Source organism: Thalassophryne amazonica, chromosome 17 (genome assembly GCF_902500255.1).
Source record: "Thalassophryne amazonica chromosome 17, fThaAma1.1, whole genome shotgun sequence".
In the NCBI taxonomy this organism is placed as follows: domain Eukaryota; kingdom Metazoa; phylum Chordata; class Actinopteri; order Batrachoidiformes; family Batrachoididae; genus Thalassophryne; species Thalassophryne amazonica.
The window spans coordinates 14217540-14233932 of NC_047119.1; the positions used below are offsets into that span (position 1 = coordinate 14217540).

The following is a 16393-nucleotide window of genomic DNA, read 5'->3' on the forward strand; positions in this document are numbered from 1 at the left end:
CTGTGAGACACATCGAAGTGGACACGGTTCGAAAAATTAAGCTGGTTTTCAGTGAAAATTTTAACAGCTGATGAGAGATTTTGAGGTGATTCTGTCGCTTTAAGGACTTTTCACGGTGCGAGACGTCGCGCAGCGCTCTCAGGCAGCGTCATCAGCCTGTTTCAAGCTTAAAACCTCCACATTTCAGGCTCTATTGATCCAGGACGTCGTGAGAGAACAGAGACGTTTCAGAAGAAGTCGGTTTCAGCATTTTATCCGGATATTCCACTGTTAAAGGAGATTTTTTTAATGAAAGACGTGCGGACGGGTCCGCGCATCGGGACGCAGCCGACGCGGCGCGGCGGCACAGGAAAAACACCTCCGTGTTTAACCATTTGTTAAAATCCAGTTGGCTTTTGATGGCTTTCAGTGGAGTGAGTATATGAGAAATTGTTTATCAGCTGGAGATGTTCCAACTTGTCCTTAAGGCTTCCAGCAGAGGTGTTTTTCCTGTGACGGAGCGTCGCGGCGGCTGCGAGCCGATGCTGCAATCCGCCCGCACGTCTTTCATTAAAAAAAATCTCCTTTAACAGTGGAATATCCGGATAAAATGCTGAAACCGACTTCTTCTGAAAATTCTCTGTTCTCTCACGACGTCCTGGATCAACAGAGCCTGAAATGTGGAGGTTTTAAGCTTGAAACAGGCTGATGACGCCGCCTGAGAGCGCTGCACGACGTCTCGCACTGTGGGAAGTCCTTAAAGCGACAGAATCACCTCAAAATCTCTCATCAGCTGTTAAAATTTTCACTGAAAACCAGCTTAATTTTTCGAACCATGTCCACTTCGATGTGTCTCACAGGTTTAGAAAAACTTTTGATCAAACAAAGCGCCAGTCTCTCAGCAACTTCTCAGACAAAGGAATTCCGACGAGGGGCTGGACGACTCCTCCCACAAGGAGTGCTCACAGGCGAATGATGTCACCGACAGGTGTGGAAAAACTCACGCATGCGCACGAGGGTTCAAGCATGTCTGACGTAAAAACATATGAATGAAATCCATATAGTTTTTGAAAAAAATAAAAAGGACCTATACTTTACGGACAGACCTCGTATATATATATATACACACACAGTGCCTTGCAAAAGTATTCAGCACCTTGGTATTTCACACGTTTTAATTTATTTATGCCCTTTCAAATACAAAAAGTAAATCAGTCTTCTCAATATAAACAGTTATAATATTATTTTCCTTAAACTCAAACTCAAAGGAAATCTGTAGAACTTTGTTTAAATTAATTCAAAATATAAAAGCCAAGATGATAGCTTGCATAAGAAATGGGTCCCTTCGGTATAATACCTGTAAATAACCCGTTTTATTGACAGTTTTCTTCAGACAAGTCGGGATGGATACATAAATATTTCCAAGTCACTGAATATGTCTTGGACTTTATTTACATCAGCTATGAAGAAATACAAACAGTATGGCACTCGTGGTAAATCTGTATGGAGTATACAGTTCTCAAAAACTGAGTGATTGTTGCAAGAAGGAAGAGTGAGGAAAGCCACCAAGACACCCAGACAACCCAGAAGAAGTTACAGGCTTCTGTGACTGTGATTGGAGAAATTGTGCACAGTGCATGTTTTGCATTTTTTATCCCCAGTTATATAGCTTCATGATGAAGTGGTATACACACCCTTTCATTGATTACATGCTCATATGGCCGGGGGTACTTTAGCATTGCATTCTATACGAGGTCTGTCAATAAAGTATAGGTCTTTTTTATTTTTTTCAAAAACTATATGGATTTCATTCATATGTTTTTACGTCAGACATGCTTGAAAGACGTGCGGGCGGATTGCAGCGTCGGCTCGCAGCCGCCGCGACGCTCCGCCACAGGAAAAACACCTCTGTTGGAAGCCTTAAGGACAAGTTGGAACATGTCCAGCTGTTAAACAATTTCTCATATACTCACTCCACTGAAAGCCATCAAAAGCCACCTGGATTTTACAAATGGTTATCAACACGGAGGTGTTTTTCCTGTGCCGCCGCACCGCGCGGGCTGCGTCCCGACGCGCAGACCCATCCGCACGTCTTTCATTAAAAAAATCTGCTTTAACAGTGGAATATCCGGATAAAATGCTGAAACCGACTTCTTCTGAAACTTCTCTGTTCTCTCACGATGTCCTGGATCAATAGAGCCTGAAATGTGGAGGTTTTCAGCTTGAAACAGGCTGACGACTGCGCCTGAGAGCGATGCACGACGTCTCGCTCCGTGGGAAGTCCTTAAAGCGACAGTATCACCTCAAAATCTCTCATCAGCGGTTAAATTTTAACCGAAAACCAGCTTAATTTTTCGAACCGTGTCCACTTCGATGTGTCTCACAGGTTTAGAAAAAATTTTGATCAAACAAAGCGCCAGTCTCTCAGAAACTTCTCAGACAAAGGAATTTCGACGAGGGACTGGATGACTCCTCCCACAAGGAGTGCTCACAGGCGAATGACATCACCGACAGGCGTGAAAAAACTCACGCATGCGCACGAGGGTTCAAGCATGTCTGACGTAAAAACATATGAATGAAATCCATATAGTTTTTGAAAAAAATAAAAAGGACCTATACTTTATTGACAGCCCTCGTATTTTTAATAAACCAGGCTGTAAGCATGTTTATTTCTGCTGTAAAGGTGGAGAATTTAACATGGGCTTCTAAGGGGAGTGGGTCATTTTGGGATCTCGCAGCCTATTAAACCTGAAAGGTTTGCCACTTCCATGTTGGCTTTATTTATCAGCACTGGAGGTTGCACTGGTATACAAGTTGCAGGGCTTCTTTTTTCCATCCTGCCTTAGCTGGGTGATCACATTAACCTTCCTGTAGTTTCTGAGGATAAAATCTCATAATTATATTTGGACTGCAATATGATGGGTTGAAAAGACATTAAAACATGATTATACCTCTGAAAGCATTATTTAATTCATCAACAGAGAGACTGCAAATTTTTTTCTCTTTGACCCCACCTTGTTGTTGCAATTTCTCTTTGTGTTTCTTTCCGTGCATGGTTGCCTTGGAACCACTAGCCTATGATGCACCGTAGATTTGGGAGTAATTATCAGTGTAGAATCCCCAATGGCAAGTTACAGCATGAAAATAAACCAGGAAGGACAAGAGGAAAAGAGCATCTGAAATCTATCATCCATTTCCTACACATTTGTGCTTTGGATGTCTTCGGAATGGAGGCATGTAATAAGTTGAGCAGAGAAATTTAATTAGGTCAGCACCCAAATTGTTATCCTAGATTACTCTGAAAATATGCGTGCATGCAGTGCTGCGCAAATGTTTTAGGCACCCTACAATTTAGGGGTTTTTGTTTTGTTGGGTTTTTTTTTTTTTTTTTTTTGGTCACTGGGTTAAAAATATCCCTCTTCCAAAAATAAATAAACAAATAAATAAAATAAAAATAAAGGAGTGTACTTTTTCCCAGCTACATTGAAGAAACTAATTAATTTTCAATTACAAATCTTATCAACCTGAATCCAAAAACAGAAAAAAAAAAACACTGATCATTCAAGTACAAAATGATTATAAAATTTGATAAAGTAAAGCATGGTCTTAATACATACTATGTAATATCTCCAGTGGACAAGAAGAGAGTAAGGGCTACAGCAATCTAACATTTGACCCCAGGGACCTGAATGATTGACCTCTGGCTGACCTTGTAGTCAAGACAGTTGTGAAAGCCACCTAAGTGTTTGCCATATTTGATCCAAAACAGGTTGAAAATTAAATTCCTTGACCTTGACTTGAAAATTTATTTTTTCAGGACAATTTTGGGGTCAACCTTAAGTGACTTACCACGTTTGGTAGAAGTCAGAAAAAGGATGTGGGACAAATCGGCCAGCAAACAGGCAGACATGACCTCGGCCTCAGTGACTGACATTTGGCAGATTTGACCTTGCTGGGTAATTCTGGAACCCACCTCCATTTGTGTGCCATGTTTGGTGGACACTAGACTGAAAAACGTAAATTTTAATCTTTTATCCCGATGACTGCCTATTGGTAAATATGATCTTGGGCAGTTCCAGAACCCACTTTTGTTCCAGTCATGGTGGACCTCAGAGTTCCAAATCAAACTTTTGACCTTTGACCCTGAAGACCTTGACCTTTGTACAAATCTAAACCTTTCAGGGCGATTCTGATGTTGACCTTCAACCACATATAACAAGGTTGGTGGAAACTGAATGAAGGACCTAAGAGGAATAAGGGAACAAACAAATTACTGTATTTTAACACAGAGAAGCATTCATTTTTTAAATGCTTAAAGAAGTTAAAATGTGTAAAAGCCCAAGGCTATGATGACTTCATACATTCACTGTATATGTTTGAATGTGGCCAGTAAACACAGAGAAGCCAAAAGGGGAAAACAGCAGATGGAAGACAGCAATTATCCATCTGCTTGACGGATGATATTCCATCCATCACACTGTAGAGAGACTTTAATAAGGGCACAATAAACGCGAATCCCACAGTGAGGCAGAAAGAGGGGACATGACATGAGACCCCAAGGGTCTTCTTAAATATGGATTATAAACATAAACGTTTATTTATAGGCTTCATTGCTTGCTGACTTTAGCACGGTATAAAAGGTTATCCCTAGATCACAAATCCATTCCAGATCCTGCTTTATATGATTGTTAGACAACAAAGGAGGTGATGATCAATGATAATGAATCAAGTTTAATTTCCTAAACAAGGTGAAGATCACCCTCATAGCCTATTGGATGTTTTGAAATTCAACCCTCTGTTAACTCTGGGGTCGTCTCCGTCGTGTACGATGGGGGAATACAAGTTTTATTTAATGATATGTACTTTTTTATGATATTAGATACTCTTTTTTGCAGAAAATACAGTCCGTGGACTTTCGAACGAGCCCTCTGCCATGCTTGTAGTCCTCATAAAACTTGTGTGATGACGTGTGCAATGTGAGTGTCCAATCATGAATTGGTTCACCGTCACATGGTTTTCCAATATCCACTCATAGAGCAGAGCAATCTCACGTGGTGCACCAAAGACTGTCAGTAGAAGAGATGGCCCATGAATATTGTTGAATAGGAGCTCTCTGGCTCCAACAATTGAAGCGTAAAGCATCGTTTACGCATATGAATGGAAGGAGGGGGAGGGAGGCCTCAAAGTGTGAGGAGAGATTGTTTTCAGTGCAGGAACACACTCCAAAAAGAAGAGTCAACTCCATGGAAGTGCAAAGTAAATGATGTGGCCCTTTGTGTAACAGCAGACAGAAATTGCTTTCAGATATGGCATGAAGACCAACAAAACGCATCAACCATTTTGTATATATTGTTCAAAATGTGCATTTGTGTTTATTGTAAGAACCTTTAGTTTGTACATTCTTTTATACAAGAGCCCAAACTACCTTTATAACGTGTCAAAACAGTTGTTTATTATAGTTTGCTGTGTTTTGAATAAATGTGTGTGAACATTATTTCCGCTTTATTTTTCCTTTTGTATTTCTCATTGTATACCTTTATTACACTTATAAAACACGACTATAGCATATCCATCCATCTATCCATCCATCCATCCATCCATTTTCTTCCGCTTAATCCGGAGTTAGGTCGTGGGGGCAGCATCTCAAGCACAGCCGCCCAGACCTCCCGATCCACACACACCTCCCCCAGCTCCTCCGGGGGAACCCCAAGGCGTTCCCAAGCCAGCCGAGAGATGTAGTCCCTCCAGCGTGTCCTGGCTCTTCCCCGGGGCCTCCTCCCAATGGGACGTGCCCAGAACACCTCTCCAGCGAGGCGTCCAGGGGGCATCCGGAAAAGATGCCCGAGCCACCTCAACTGACTCCTTTCGACATGGAGGAGCAGTGGCTCGACTCCGAGCTCCTCCCTAGTGACCGAGCTCCTCACCCTATCTCTAAGGGAGCGCCCAGCCACCCTGCAGAGGAAACTCATCTCGGCCGCTTGTACTCGCGATCTCGTTCTTTCGGTCATGAGCCAAATCTCATTCCATAGGTGAGGATCGGAATGTAGATCGATCGGTAAATCTAGAGCTTTGCCCCCCTACTCAGCTCTCTCTTCACCATGACGGTCCGATACAGCGACCGCATCACTGCAGATGCTGCACCGATCCGTCTATCAATCTCACGCTCCATCCGTTCCTCACTCATGAACAAGACCCCGAGATACTTAAACTCCTCCACTCGAGGCAAGGACACTCCACTGCCCTGAAGAGAGCAAAGAACCTTTTTCCGGTCGAGAACCATGGCCTCAGATTTGGAGGTGCTGATCTTCATCCCAGCACTATAGCATCAGCACTATAGCATATCTATTCTGAAAGTACAGGTTGTCCTGAAAAAAAGACACTTACTAGTTGATTGTGGGATGCAGAGTAAGCTTTTAACAGCAATAATAAAACATTTATGCCAGGCGAGTGAATGCCCAAAAAACGCCCTCGGACCCGATGAGTAGTATTTTCAGGTAACAGTGCCACTGTGCCAACATGTGCAGGGAACCCACTTGACTGAAAATTCTTTCATTCCAGCTCTTTTTGATATCAAAGGAGGAGCTGAATGGTAGTGTTCCTCTCATCTATTTTTGATGCTGATGCTTCCCTGTCTCCTTCAGTCTGTGGGAGGCAGAACACAGCAGTCGGTTATTTTGCGTTGGGTTTGAAGCAGCGTGCTCGGTGATGCGTGTCACATTACCTCCCACAGAGAAAAGCGCTGCACTGGCCGTAAAGGATTTCTATATCGATCAAGGTAACTGTCAGGGCTGAGCAAGCTCCAGTGCACATCTGTCATATTTTTGATACGTTAGCTACAATGCACAAGGTGATGAGGGTCAAGGTGGGCTGCTGAGGAGGCCAGGAACACACACACACACACACACAAACAGAATTTTCTATCGCTATTAGAGATTTCTTTGATGTTCTGCAGCATGAACAGGAATATATTTGTGTCACATTCCACATTCACAGATGACTGATGTTTTCTCAGTCATAACACTGCTGTCTTTCAAGGACAAAAGTCATTTGGATGATGGTATTTTACTGTCACAGTTGTGGAATTAGTAATTAAATAAATACTACAAGAAACCAGTGGTATGCACTCGCTCTTACCAAGCTAGATCTATGAAAAAAAAAAACTGTTTATTATTTTAGCTCCAGTAAATTTTCAAATTCTGGTAAGACTGCTGTGAAAACAATGTACAGTGCATCTGGAAAGTATTCACAGAGCTTCACTTTTTCCACATTTTGCTATGTTACAGCCTTATTCCAAAATAGAGTAAATTATTTTTTCCCCTCAAAATTCTACTCACAACACCCCATAATGACAACATGAAAAAAGCTTTTTTGTTGTTGCTTTTTTTTTTGGCAAATTTCTTAAAAATAAAAAACTGAAAAAACACATGTACACAAGTATTCGCAGCCTTTGCTCAATACGTTGTTGATGCATATTTGGCAGCAATTACAGCCTCAAGTCATCTTGAATATGATGCCATAAGATTGGTGCACCTATCTTTGGGCAGTTTTGCCCATTCCTCTTTGCAGCATCAGGTTGGATGGGGAGCATCAGTGCACAGCCATTTTCTGATCTCTCCAGAGATGTTCAATCAGATTCAGGTCTGGGCTCTGGCTGGGCCACTCAAGGACATTCACAGAGTTGTCCTGAAGCCACTCCTTTGATATCTTGACTGTGTGCTTATGGTCATTGTCTTGCTGAAAGATGAACCATTGCCCCAGTCTGTGGTCAGGAGCGCTCTGGAGCAGGTTTTCATCCAGGATGTCTCTGTACATTACTGCATTCATGTTTCCCTTAGTCCTGACTAGTCTCCCAGTTCCTGCCGCTGAAAAACATCCCCACAGCATGATGCTGTGACCATCAAGCTTCACTGTAGGGATGGTGCCTGGTTTCCTCCAAGCATGATGCCTGGCATTCACAGCAAAGAGTTCAATCTTTGTCTCATCAGACCAGAGAATTTTGTTTCTCATGGTCTGAGAGAACTTCGGGTGCTTCTTGGCAATCTCCAGATGGGCTGCCATGTGTCTTTTACTAAGGAGTGGCTTCTGTCTGGTCACTCTACCATACAGGCCTGATTGGTGGATTGCTGCAGAGATGGTTGTCCTTCGAGAAGGTTCTCCTCTCTCCACAGAGGAATGCTGGAGCTCTGACAGCGTGACCACCGTGTCTTGGTCACCTCCTTGACTAAGGCCCTTCTCCCCCAATTTCTCAGTTTAGACAGGTGGCCAGCTCTAGGAAGAGTCCTGGTGGATCTGAACTTCTTCCATTTACAGATTATGGAGGCCACTGTGCTCATTAGGACCTTCAAAGCTGTAGAAATGTTTCTGTACCCTTCCCCAGATTTGTGCCTCGAGACAGTCCTGTGTCAGAGGTCTGCAGACAATTCCTTTGACTTCATGCTTGGTTTGTGCTCTGACATGCACTGTCAACTATGGGACCTTATATGTAGACAGGTGTGTGTCTTTCCAAATCATGTCCAATCAACTGAATTTACCCCAGGTGGACTCCAATTAAGCTGTAGAAATATCTCAAGGATGATCAGTGGAAACAGGATGCACCTGAGCTCAGTTTTGAGCTTCATGGCAAAGGCTGTGAATACTTATGTGGCTTCTTAGTTTTTATTGATTTATTTTTAATAAATTTGCAAAGATTAGAAAAACCTTTTTTACATTGTCGTTATGGGGTATTGTGTCTTCAATTTTGAGGTTAAAAAAATGAATTTCATCCATTTTGGCTGTAACATAACAAAATGTGGAAAAAGTGGAGCGACGTGAATACTTTCTGGATTCACAGCATGTATTGGCCAACACTGAGGCATTCCAGTTTTGAAGATGATCCATCAAAATGGACTGAAGAGAGACTCCTGATATATGTGCCTTCAATAGGAAAATGGTGAAGTTCCCATCATCAATAAATTTAAGGGTTATGATACTGTAGGAATAAAAAAAAAAATAAGGCATATTATGAATTGGCAGGATTGCAACAGAAATTACATATACACTAGAAAACACTAAGCAAAAGCTGTGTGCTACATTTTCAAGATCAAATGACCTTAAACACATATTTCATTTATTTCTGTATCATCCATTTTAAACACTGAAAGACAAAAATCAATATTCACTTGCAATGAGACACTGAGAAGAAAATCTTTAAAATTTTCACTGTTCATTTAAACCGGCCTTCATATTTGTGCACAATATTACACTGTGCATACACTCACTCACTCATTCATCTTCAACCGCATATCCAGGATCAGGTCACGGGATGCTTTGCATACAGCTGCAATATAATATAAATGATAAGAAACAAAGATTTGACAAAGAGTATAATGAATACAAAATGGTTAGAGGCAACAGATAGACGGCTCGAAAGCCTCAGAACTGCAATAAAATTGCCATACTTGAAATTACATGAAAAATTCAATTTTAAAACTGTAAAATAAATGGAGCTGCTATAGATTTAACAGTGGCTCCCCTGATTGTAGCCATGCCACTAATATCAGCAGAGAATAAAAAAAAAAAGGCTTCGATGTGGAGTGGTGGCCCCTCTGGGGAGAAGCAGCACAGTTAATGGCTCTGAGCTCCACAGTGACAGTCTGCTGTATGAAATATGTATGGAGGGATGGGCCCAACAGCCAGAAAGGTCCTGGAGCATCTCGTCCCTGGAGACGGAATCTCCTCGGTCCTTGATAGACCCCTGGTTTCAAAGCTCCCTGTACAGCTCGTGCAAATTAATAAAATGAAACCAGTCTATCAACCGTTGCATTTGTATAAATGGGACACTGGCTGAAGCTGTAAAGTGCATTGCAGCAATTTTGAAAGAGCTATTATTATTACTACAAGCACATTATTCCCTTGCTATGCAGAGAGGGTTTTTCCCCCTTGATTCCCCAGAGATTCTAATTTTCCTTCCATTCCCATCTGAAAACTGGTTATTGTTTTCCTTTGTGTAACACTGTGTGATGTATTTCGAACCATACTTATTCTCACATTCAAGTGCAGCTGAAATGCCCTGCCCTTTTATCGTGCAAAGCAACCATAGAAACGGAAAGAAATTAGGAGGGCATTTAACATGAAGAAAATTAAGCTCTCTGAACATAAAATGATTGAATCTTGCTTTTAAAATTGGCATGATCAGCTGGAAAAGCCAAATAAAGTCGAGACGGGAGAACTTACCATTATATACCTATAAATGATACGCCAATATTATTGGATAAAACACTAACAAATAAATAGCAATACACCTTTGTGATATTTTTCACGGACCGGTAATATTTTTCATACCACCCGAGTAAAACCCACAAAATGAATGTCGCCTTGGTAATCAGCCAATCCATACATATGTTGTGACATCACAGCACGTGCGATTGCTGTTGTTTATTCAGATGTCTTATACTCAATGTCTTATTACAACTGTTTAGAAATGTTCTATTTAATAAAATTCTAATTACAATTGACACAGCATTTATTACTATTGCCTTTAATGTACATCCATCCATCCATCCATCCATCCATTTTCTTCCGCTTTATCTGGAGTCGGGTCGCGGGGGCAGCAGCTCAAGCAAAGCCGCCCAGACCTCCCGATCCACACACACCTCCCCCAGCTCCTCCGGGGGAACCCCAAGGCGTTCCCAAGCCAGCCGAGAGATGTAGTCCCTCCAGCGTGTCCTGGGTCTTCCCAGGGGCCTCCTCCCAATGGGACGTGCCCGGAACACCTCTCCAGCGAGGCGTCCAGGGGGCATCCAGAAAAGATGCCCGAGCCACCTCAACTGACTCCTTTCGATGTGGAGGAGCAGCGGCTCGACTCCGAGCTCCTCCCGAGTGACCGAGCTCCTCACCCTATCTCTAAGGGAGCACCCAGCCACCCTGCAGAGGAAACTCATCTCGGCCGCTTGTACTCGCGATCTCATTCTTTCGGTCATGAGCCAAATCTCATGACCATAGGTGAGGATCGGAACGCAGATCGTTCGGTAAATCGAGAGCTCTGCCCCTCTCCTCAACTCCCTCTTCACCACGACGGTCCGATACAGCAACCGCATCACTGCAGATGCTGCACCGATCCGTCTATCGATCTCACGCTCCATCCATCCCTCACTCGTGAACAAGACCCCAAGATACTTAAACTCCTCCACTTGAGGCAAGGACACTCCACCGACCTGAAGAGGGCAAAGCACCTTTTTCTGGTCGAGAACCATGGCCTCGGATTTGGAGGTGCTGATTTTCATCCCGGATGCTTCACACTCGGCTGCAAACCGCCCCAGTGCACGCTGAAGGTCCTGATTTGACGAAGCCAACAGAACCACATCGTCCGCAAACAGCAGAGACGAGATTCTGTGGTTCCCAAACCAGACCCCCTCTACACCCTGGCTGCACCTAGAAATTCTGTCCATAAAAATAATGAACAGAACCGGTGACAAAGGGCAGCCCTGGTGGAGGCCAACGTGCAGTGGAAACAGGTTTGACTTACTACTGGCGATGCGAACCAAGCTGCTGCTGCGGTCGTACAGGGACCGGATAGCCCTTAGCAAAGGACCCCGGACCCCATACTCCCAGAGCACCCCCACAGGGTGCCCCAATGGACACGGTGGAGCGCCTTCTCCAGATCCACAAAACACATGTGGACTGGTTGGGCAAACTCCCATGAACCCTCGAGCACCTGATGGAGCGTGTAGAGCTGGTCCAGTGTGCCGCGACCAGGATGAAAACCTCACCTTTAATGTACATGTATATGATAGAAAACCATACACCGAAGGGTGTATGGTTTTCTTCAGGTTGTATAAAGCCATATTCATCGGTGAACAACTTGATAACTGATAATATGAAGAGTATTGGTTGGGTGTGACAAGAGCTTATCTCTGCTTGAGGGTTCCAACCAGGAAAATTTTTAAAAATCTATCATCTTTTTTCCTGCATTCTACAGCAATCTGGGAAGCTAAATACTGACTGTCTAGTTATAATTTATAATTCACAATTTTTATCATAAACACTGAAAATCTTCTAATCCTGCATATAGCAGTGTTCATCAGTCAGCCTTTGTTTATGCAAGACCTTTCCTATATTTTAATCACACCTTTGGTCAACAGCTCGATCCACCACTGAACAGAGTACGACAAAATACTGGCATTATAAGGAGTACGACAAAATGCTAAATGGGTTACTATTTTTGTCACATGACAGTGGCCTGTTTTCAAAACATGATGAGTGGCATAAGTGGCCCCACCTCCTTGTTCCACAAATGTAAGAGTCACCAAAAAGTATTACAAGTATTTAAACCCACAAAGTTCAATGATTAATTACCTTTGCACACAAATTGCAGATGAACTCCGTGAGAACAATCTGGGGATCAAAATGTTTCATCGGAATATTTAGGCTGCTCCTATTCAGGGTTGCCACAGCAGATCACCCTGTCTTCTGCATCTTCCTGCCTCCCGCCTGACATCTCCATCCTCAACATTCTTCTCCTGATATACCCTGCATTGTTCCTCTGCAAATGCCCAAACCATTGAGATGGAACTTTTTTGGATTCCGCAGCCCTACCCAACACCTTAAATAATATGGGTGCCAGAACATATCCCTGAAGAACATGAATATTCACTGGGAATAATTCAGATATTCAACCCTTCCTCCGCACAGCACTACTAGAGCAGGGAATATCCAAGTAGATTTTAAGGGGGGGTTGTTATATAATTAGCTGGAGGTGGGGGTGTTGCTGCTCCATCTCTAAAGGTTTTCTATCCATCTTGGTGATAAAGAATGCTGTGATACTGCATGGAGACATTAACATTTACACATGCACATTAGAACTACCAAGCATCTATGTTTGATGAATTTGTTGATAAATCTGGCCTTTATAGGGATCAGAGGAGATTTATCACTGCTTTTTGAACCATACTTCATCTCTTCTGCTGGAAATATGTGATATTGACAGAAATCTTTGTACCGTTTTAGGTTTTGTGTTTCTGCTGTCATGCTTTTGGTACATTGTTGAAAGGACTACATTTCTTTGTACCTATGTAGCTGGTTTTATTTATATATATATATATATTACTAGAGGTTGCACAGTCAAATGTTAGAGTCAACAAGATATGTATATATCTGTCTCACACTCATTTTCTAATCCTGCCTATTGCAGTTAAGGGTCAAGGGGCAGGGCTGGAGCCTATCCCAGCACTATCCTGATTATTTATTTATTTGTTACATTTTGGGGGGGAGGCGGTCTAAGATATTCAGGCGGGAGGTATTTGATGAAATGCCATGGAATGGCCCCTAGACGCAAAATATAATGGTCGTTTTGCTGGATTCGACAATATCACAGCATGTGAAATCAGTGCTTGTTTATTTATTTTGGAATAGTAACTTCTTGCAACGTTTGTTTCCAGGACAGAGAAGTCTTCACCACAGAAGTAATGTCTTGGAGACGGTGGTTCTTATCAACCCTTCAGATGAAGCCGTCAGTACTGAGGTGCGTAAAAGAAAGTACAAGTTAAACCAACTGACAGTATTACTACAATACCTATGCAAATTCATACCTTAGATGGATATGTAGCCAGCATATTTGCCAGTTATCCATCCTTTACGTATGAGCTGCTGTTTGGTTAAATAAATAAATAAAAAAATAAAAAAATAAATAACTGCTAGCTGGCAGACTGACGTCTCATTTACTACAAGAATATTAAGTGCAACCTTTGACCTTTGTTACTGCAATAAGGTTTTGATAGATTCCGAGCTGTGAGAGAAGGTTGTTTCTTTTGTGGTGCTGCTGCTTCCCCCACTCAACTATAATCACTGTCACACTGTGCATTAATAACATGTCGAAGCACAGCAGGATTGATGTGACCAGCAGCCTTGAACAGCTGATGTTGCCTTAATAGAAAAAGGCTGGGAGGTAGGAAAAGGAACTCAGGAGATCAGATGGCGAGAGAAGCACTCAGACAGTTAGCTAATGGGTTAGAGTGACATGAAAGTGATGATATTTCAGTACTTATTGTCTTAATTGTGGCGAGGTTTTATTTTCCGTGTGTGTGTAAGCATGTATCCTTCCATACAAAATACTGTAAAAATGTCTGTCCCACCCCAGGTTCGCCTGATGATCTCAGATACTGCAAGACACAAGCTCCTGGTTCTCTCAGGTCAATGCTCTGAAAACACTGGAGAGCTCATCCTTCAGTCTGGATCGTTCTCCTTCTTCAACTTCATAGACATATTCACTGACCAAGAGGTGAGCCAAATGGAGAAATGCTCTTGTGTTGAATATGAAAATCAATGATAAGAACATGCATCTCTCAATAGCCAGCATTCATCAGTTTAGCCCAAGACAGCAGATAGTTTTGCTGAAGTAAAGGTGAGGTTGGTGTTTGACCTCACCAAAGTACAAAGAATGTTGAAATCAATGATAAGAAAATGTTCAAATATGTTCTGAGATGCAAACAGACACACAGAGCCAAATTGGTTGAGGCAATGTCAGAAAAATAATAATATAATAATAACCACCCTGAAGCTTGCTTCAATTTGAAGTCTTTATTACCGCAGGAGTGCAATCACTGAAGCACATTAGCAAAACCTCATAATATATCCAGCCTGGATTACATGCGGGGGGGGGGGGGGTTCCTAGCAACAATTTTGCCAGTTATAACCCTAGCCACATCTCCAATAGAGCTGCCAGACTTATTTTTCTCAAATGGGGGAGAGTGGCCTTCTCTTACCTCTTTCCCTGAAGAGAGCTGTCTTTTGTCTTTTCACGTGAAAAACCCTCAGCATTAAGTGGTCACACTTAAATGCAAAGTTAGTACAACATGTATTCGGCATATATGATATCAATTCAAAGAAAACTCCACATTCTCTCATCATAATAATAATAAAAAAAATAATAAAGCACAAGAACTTTTCCAACAAGCAACACAAAACATTGTAGGTCAGTTTAATTTTTTTAAACTTTTATTTATTTATTTATCTCAATATGTCAAACCTGGCCCCTAGACAGTCACTTGGACACCCCTGTTTTAAAATGTTATTTTAAAAAAAATGGTACAATGTGAATAATGCCAACATGTTTAGTGGTCAACCTTCAGAGTTTTCATCCATTATTATATTTATAACAACTTATAGTCCAATAAGTTTAATGTATCTGTTTTTTTTCCCAGATTGGTGAATTGCTCAGCACCATTCACCCAGCAAACAAGGCCAACCTTACTATCTCCTGCCCAGAACAAGGCGCCTGGAAAAACTCCAGCTTAGACAAACACAACCTGCAAGACTTCATTAACATGAAGCTGAACTCCGCTCTCATACTCCCTGAAATGGAAGGCCTTTCAGAGTTCACAGAGTATTTATCAGAATCGGTAGAAATCCCATCTCCATTTGACATGTTAGAACCACCGACCTCAGGTGGATTCCTCAAACTGTCCAAACCATGCTGTTACATTTTCCCAGGTGGTCACGGTGACTCTGCTCTGTTTGCCGTCAATGGCTTCAACATGCTCATCAATGGGGGCTCCGACAGGAAGTCTTGCTTCTGGAAGCTGGTACGGCATTTGGACCGGGTTGATTCTATCCTCCTAACACACATCGGTGACGACAACCTGCCGGGCATTAACAGCATGTTGCAGAGAAAAACTGCAGAAATTGAAGAAGAACAGTCTCAAGGTTCCACTGCTAACAGTGACTGGGTCAAGAACATGATATCACCAGATATCGGCGTTGTGTTTGTGAACCTCCCAGAAAACCTGGATAACTCTGAACCAAATTATAGGGTGAGAATGAATATTGAGGAGGCAGCAATGACGCAGCAGTTCCTCGTCAAGCTAAATTTGCGGACGGAGCCCTTACAGAGGCCCGTGGGAAACACTATAGAACCAGTCATACTCTTTCAAAAAATGGGTGTTGGGAAGCTTGAGATGTATGTGCTTAATCCATCAAAGAACAGCAAGGAGCTGCAGTACTTCATGAAACAGTGGACAGGTAGTGAAAAGACACAGCTTCCATTCTGCTCCCAAATGGAAAAGAATCAGAATTCCCCATCACTTATTTGACATCGATTTCCTCGCTAATTGTGTGGCACCCCGCCAGTCCAACAGATAAGGTTGTGCGTGTTCTCTTTCCTGGAAATGCCACTCAACATCACATCTTTGAAGGTTTAGAAAAGCTAAAACACTTAGACTTCTTGAAGGAGCCAGCTGTCACTCTAAAAACCATGTCTTCTAACACGCCATCAACACCGACACTAAAACAAGCTAAGATGAAACACAGAACAGACAGCAAAGAGAGCCTTAAGTCTACCCCGAAGCCATCGCCAAGCAAGAGCTTCAGGAAGGAATCAAGGGACGAAGCTCCCGAAAAGGCAAAGACAGACGCAGAATTATCTCAGGAAAAAACACAAAAG

At 42.4% G+C, this 16393-nt stretch overlaps 1 protein-coding gene across 1 annotated transcript in view; it reads left to right on the forward strand.

The window, feature by feature from the left end:
- The window catches only part of map1b (microtubule-associated protein 1B), a 41691-nt gene that overhangs the window by 14894 nt on the left and 10404 nt on the right, over positions 1 to 16393 (forward strand). The window contains 4 exon segments of the mRNA XM_034192519.1: positions 13395 to 13477; positions 14093 to 14233; positions 15156 to 15975; positions 15978 to 16391. Coding sequence (XP_034048410.1) covers positions 13395 to 13477; positions 14093 to 14233; positions 15156 to 15975; positions 15978 to 16391 — 1458 coding nt within the window.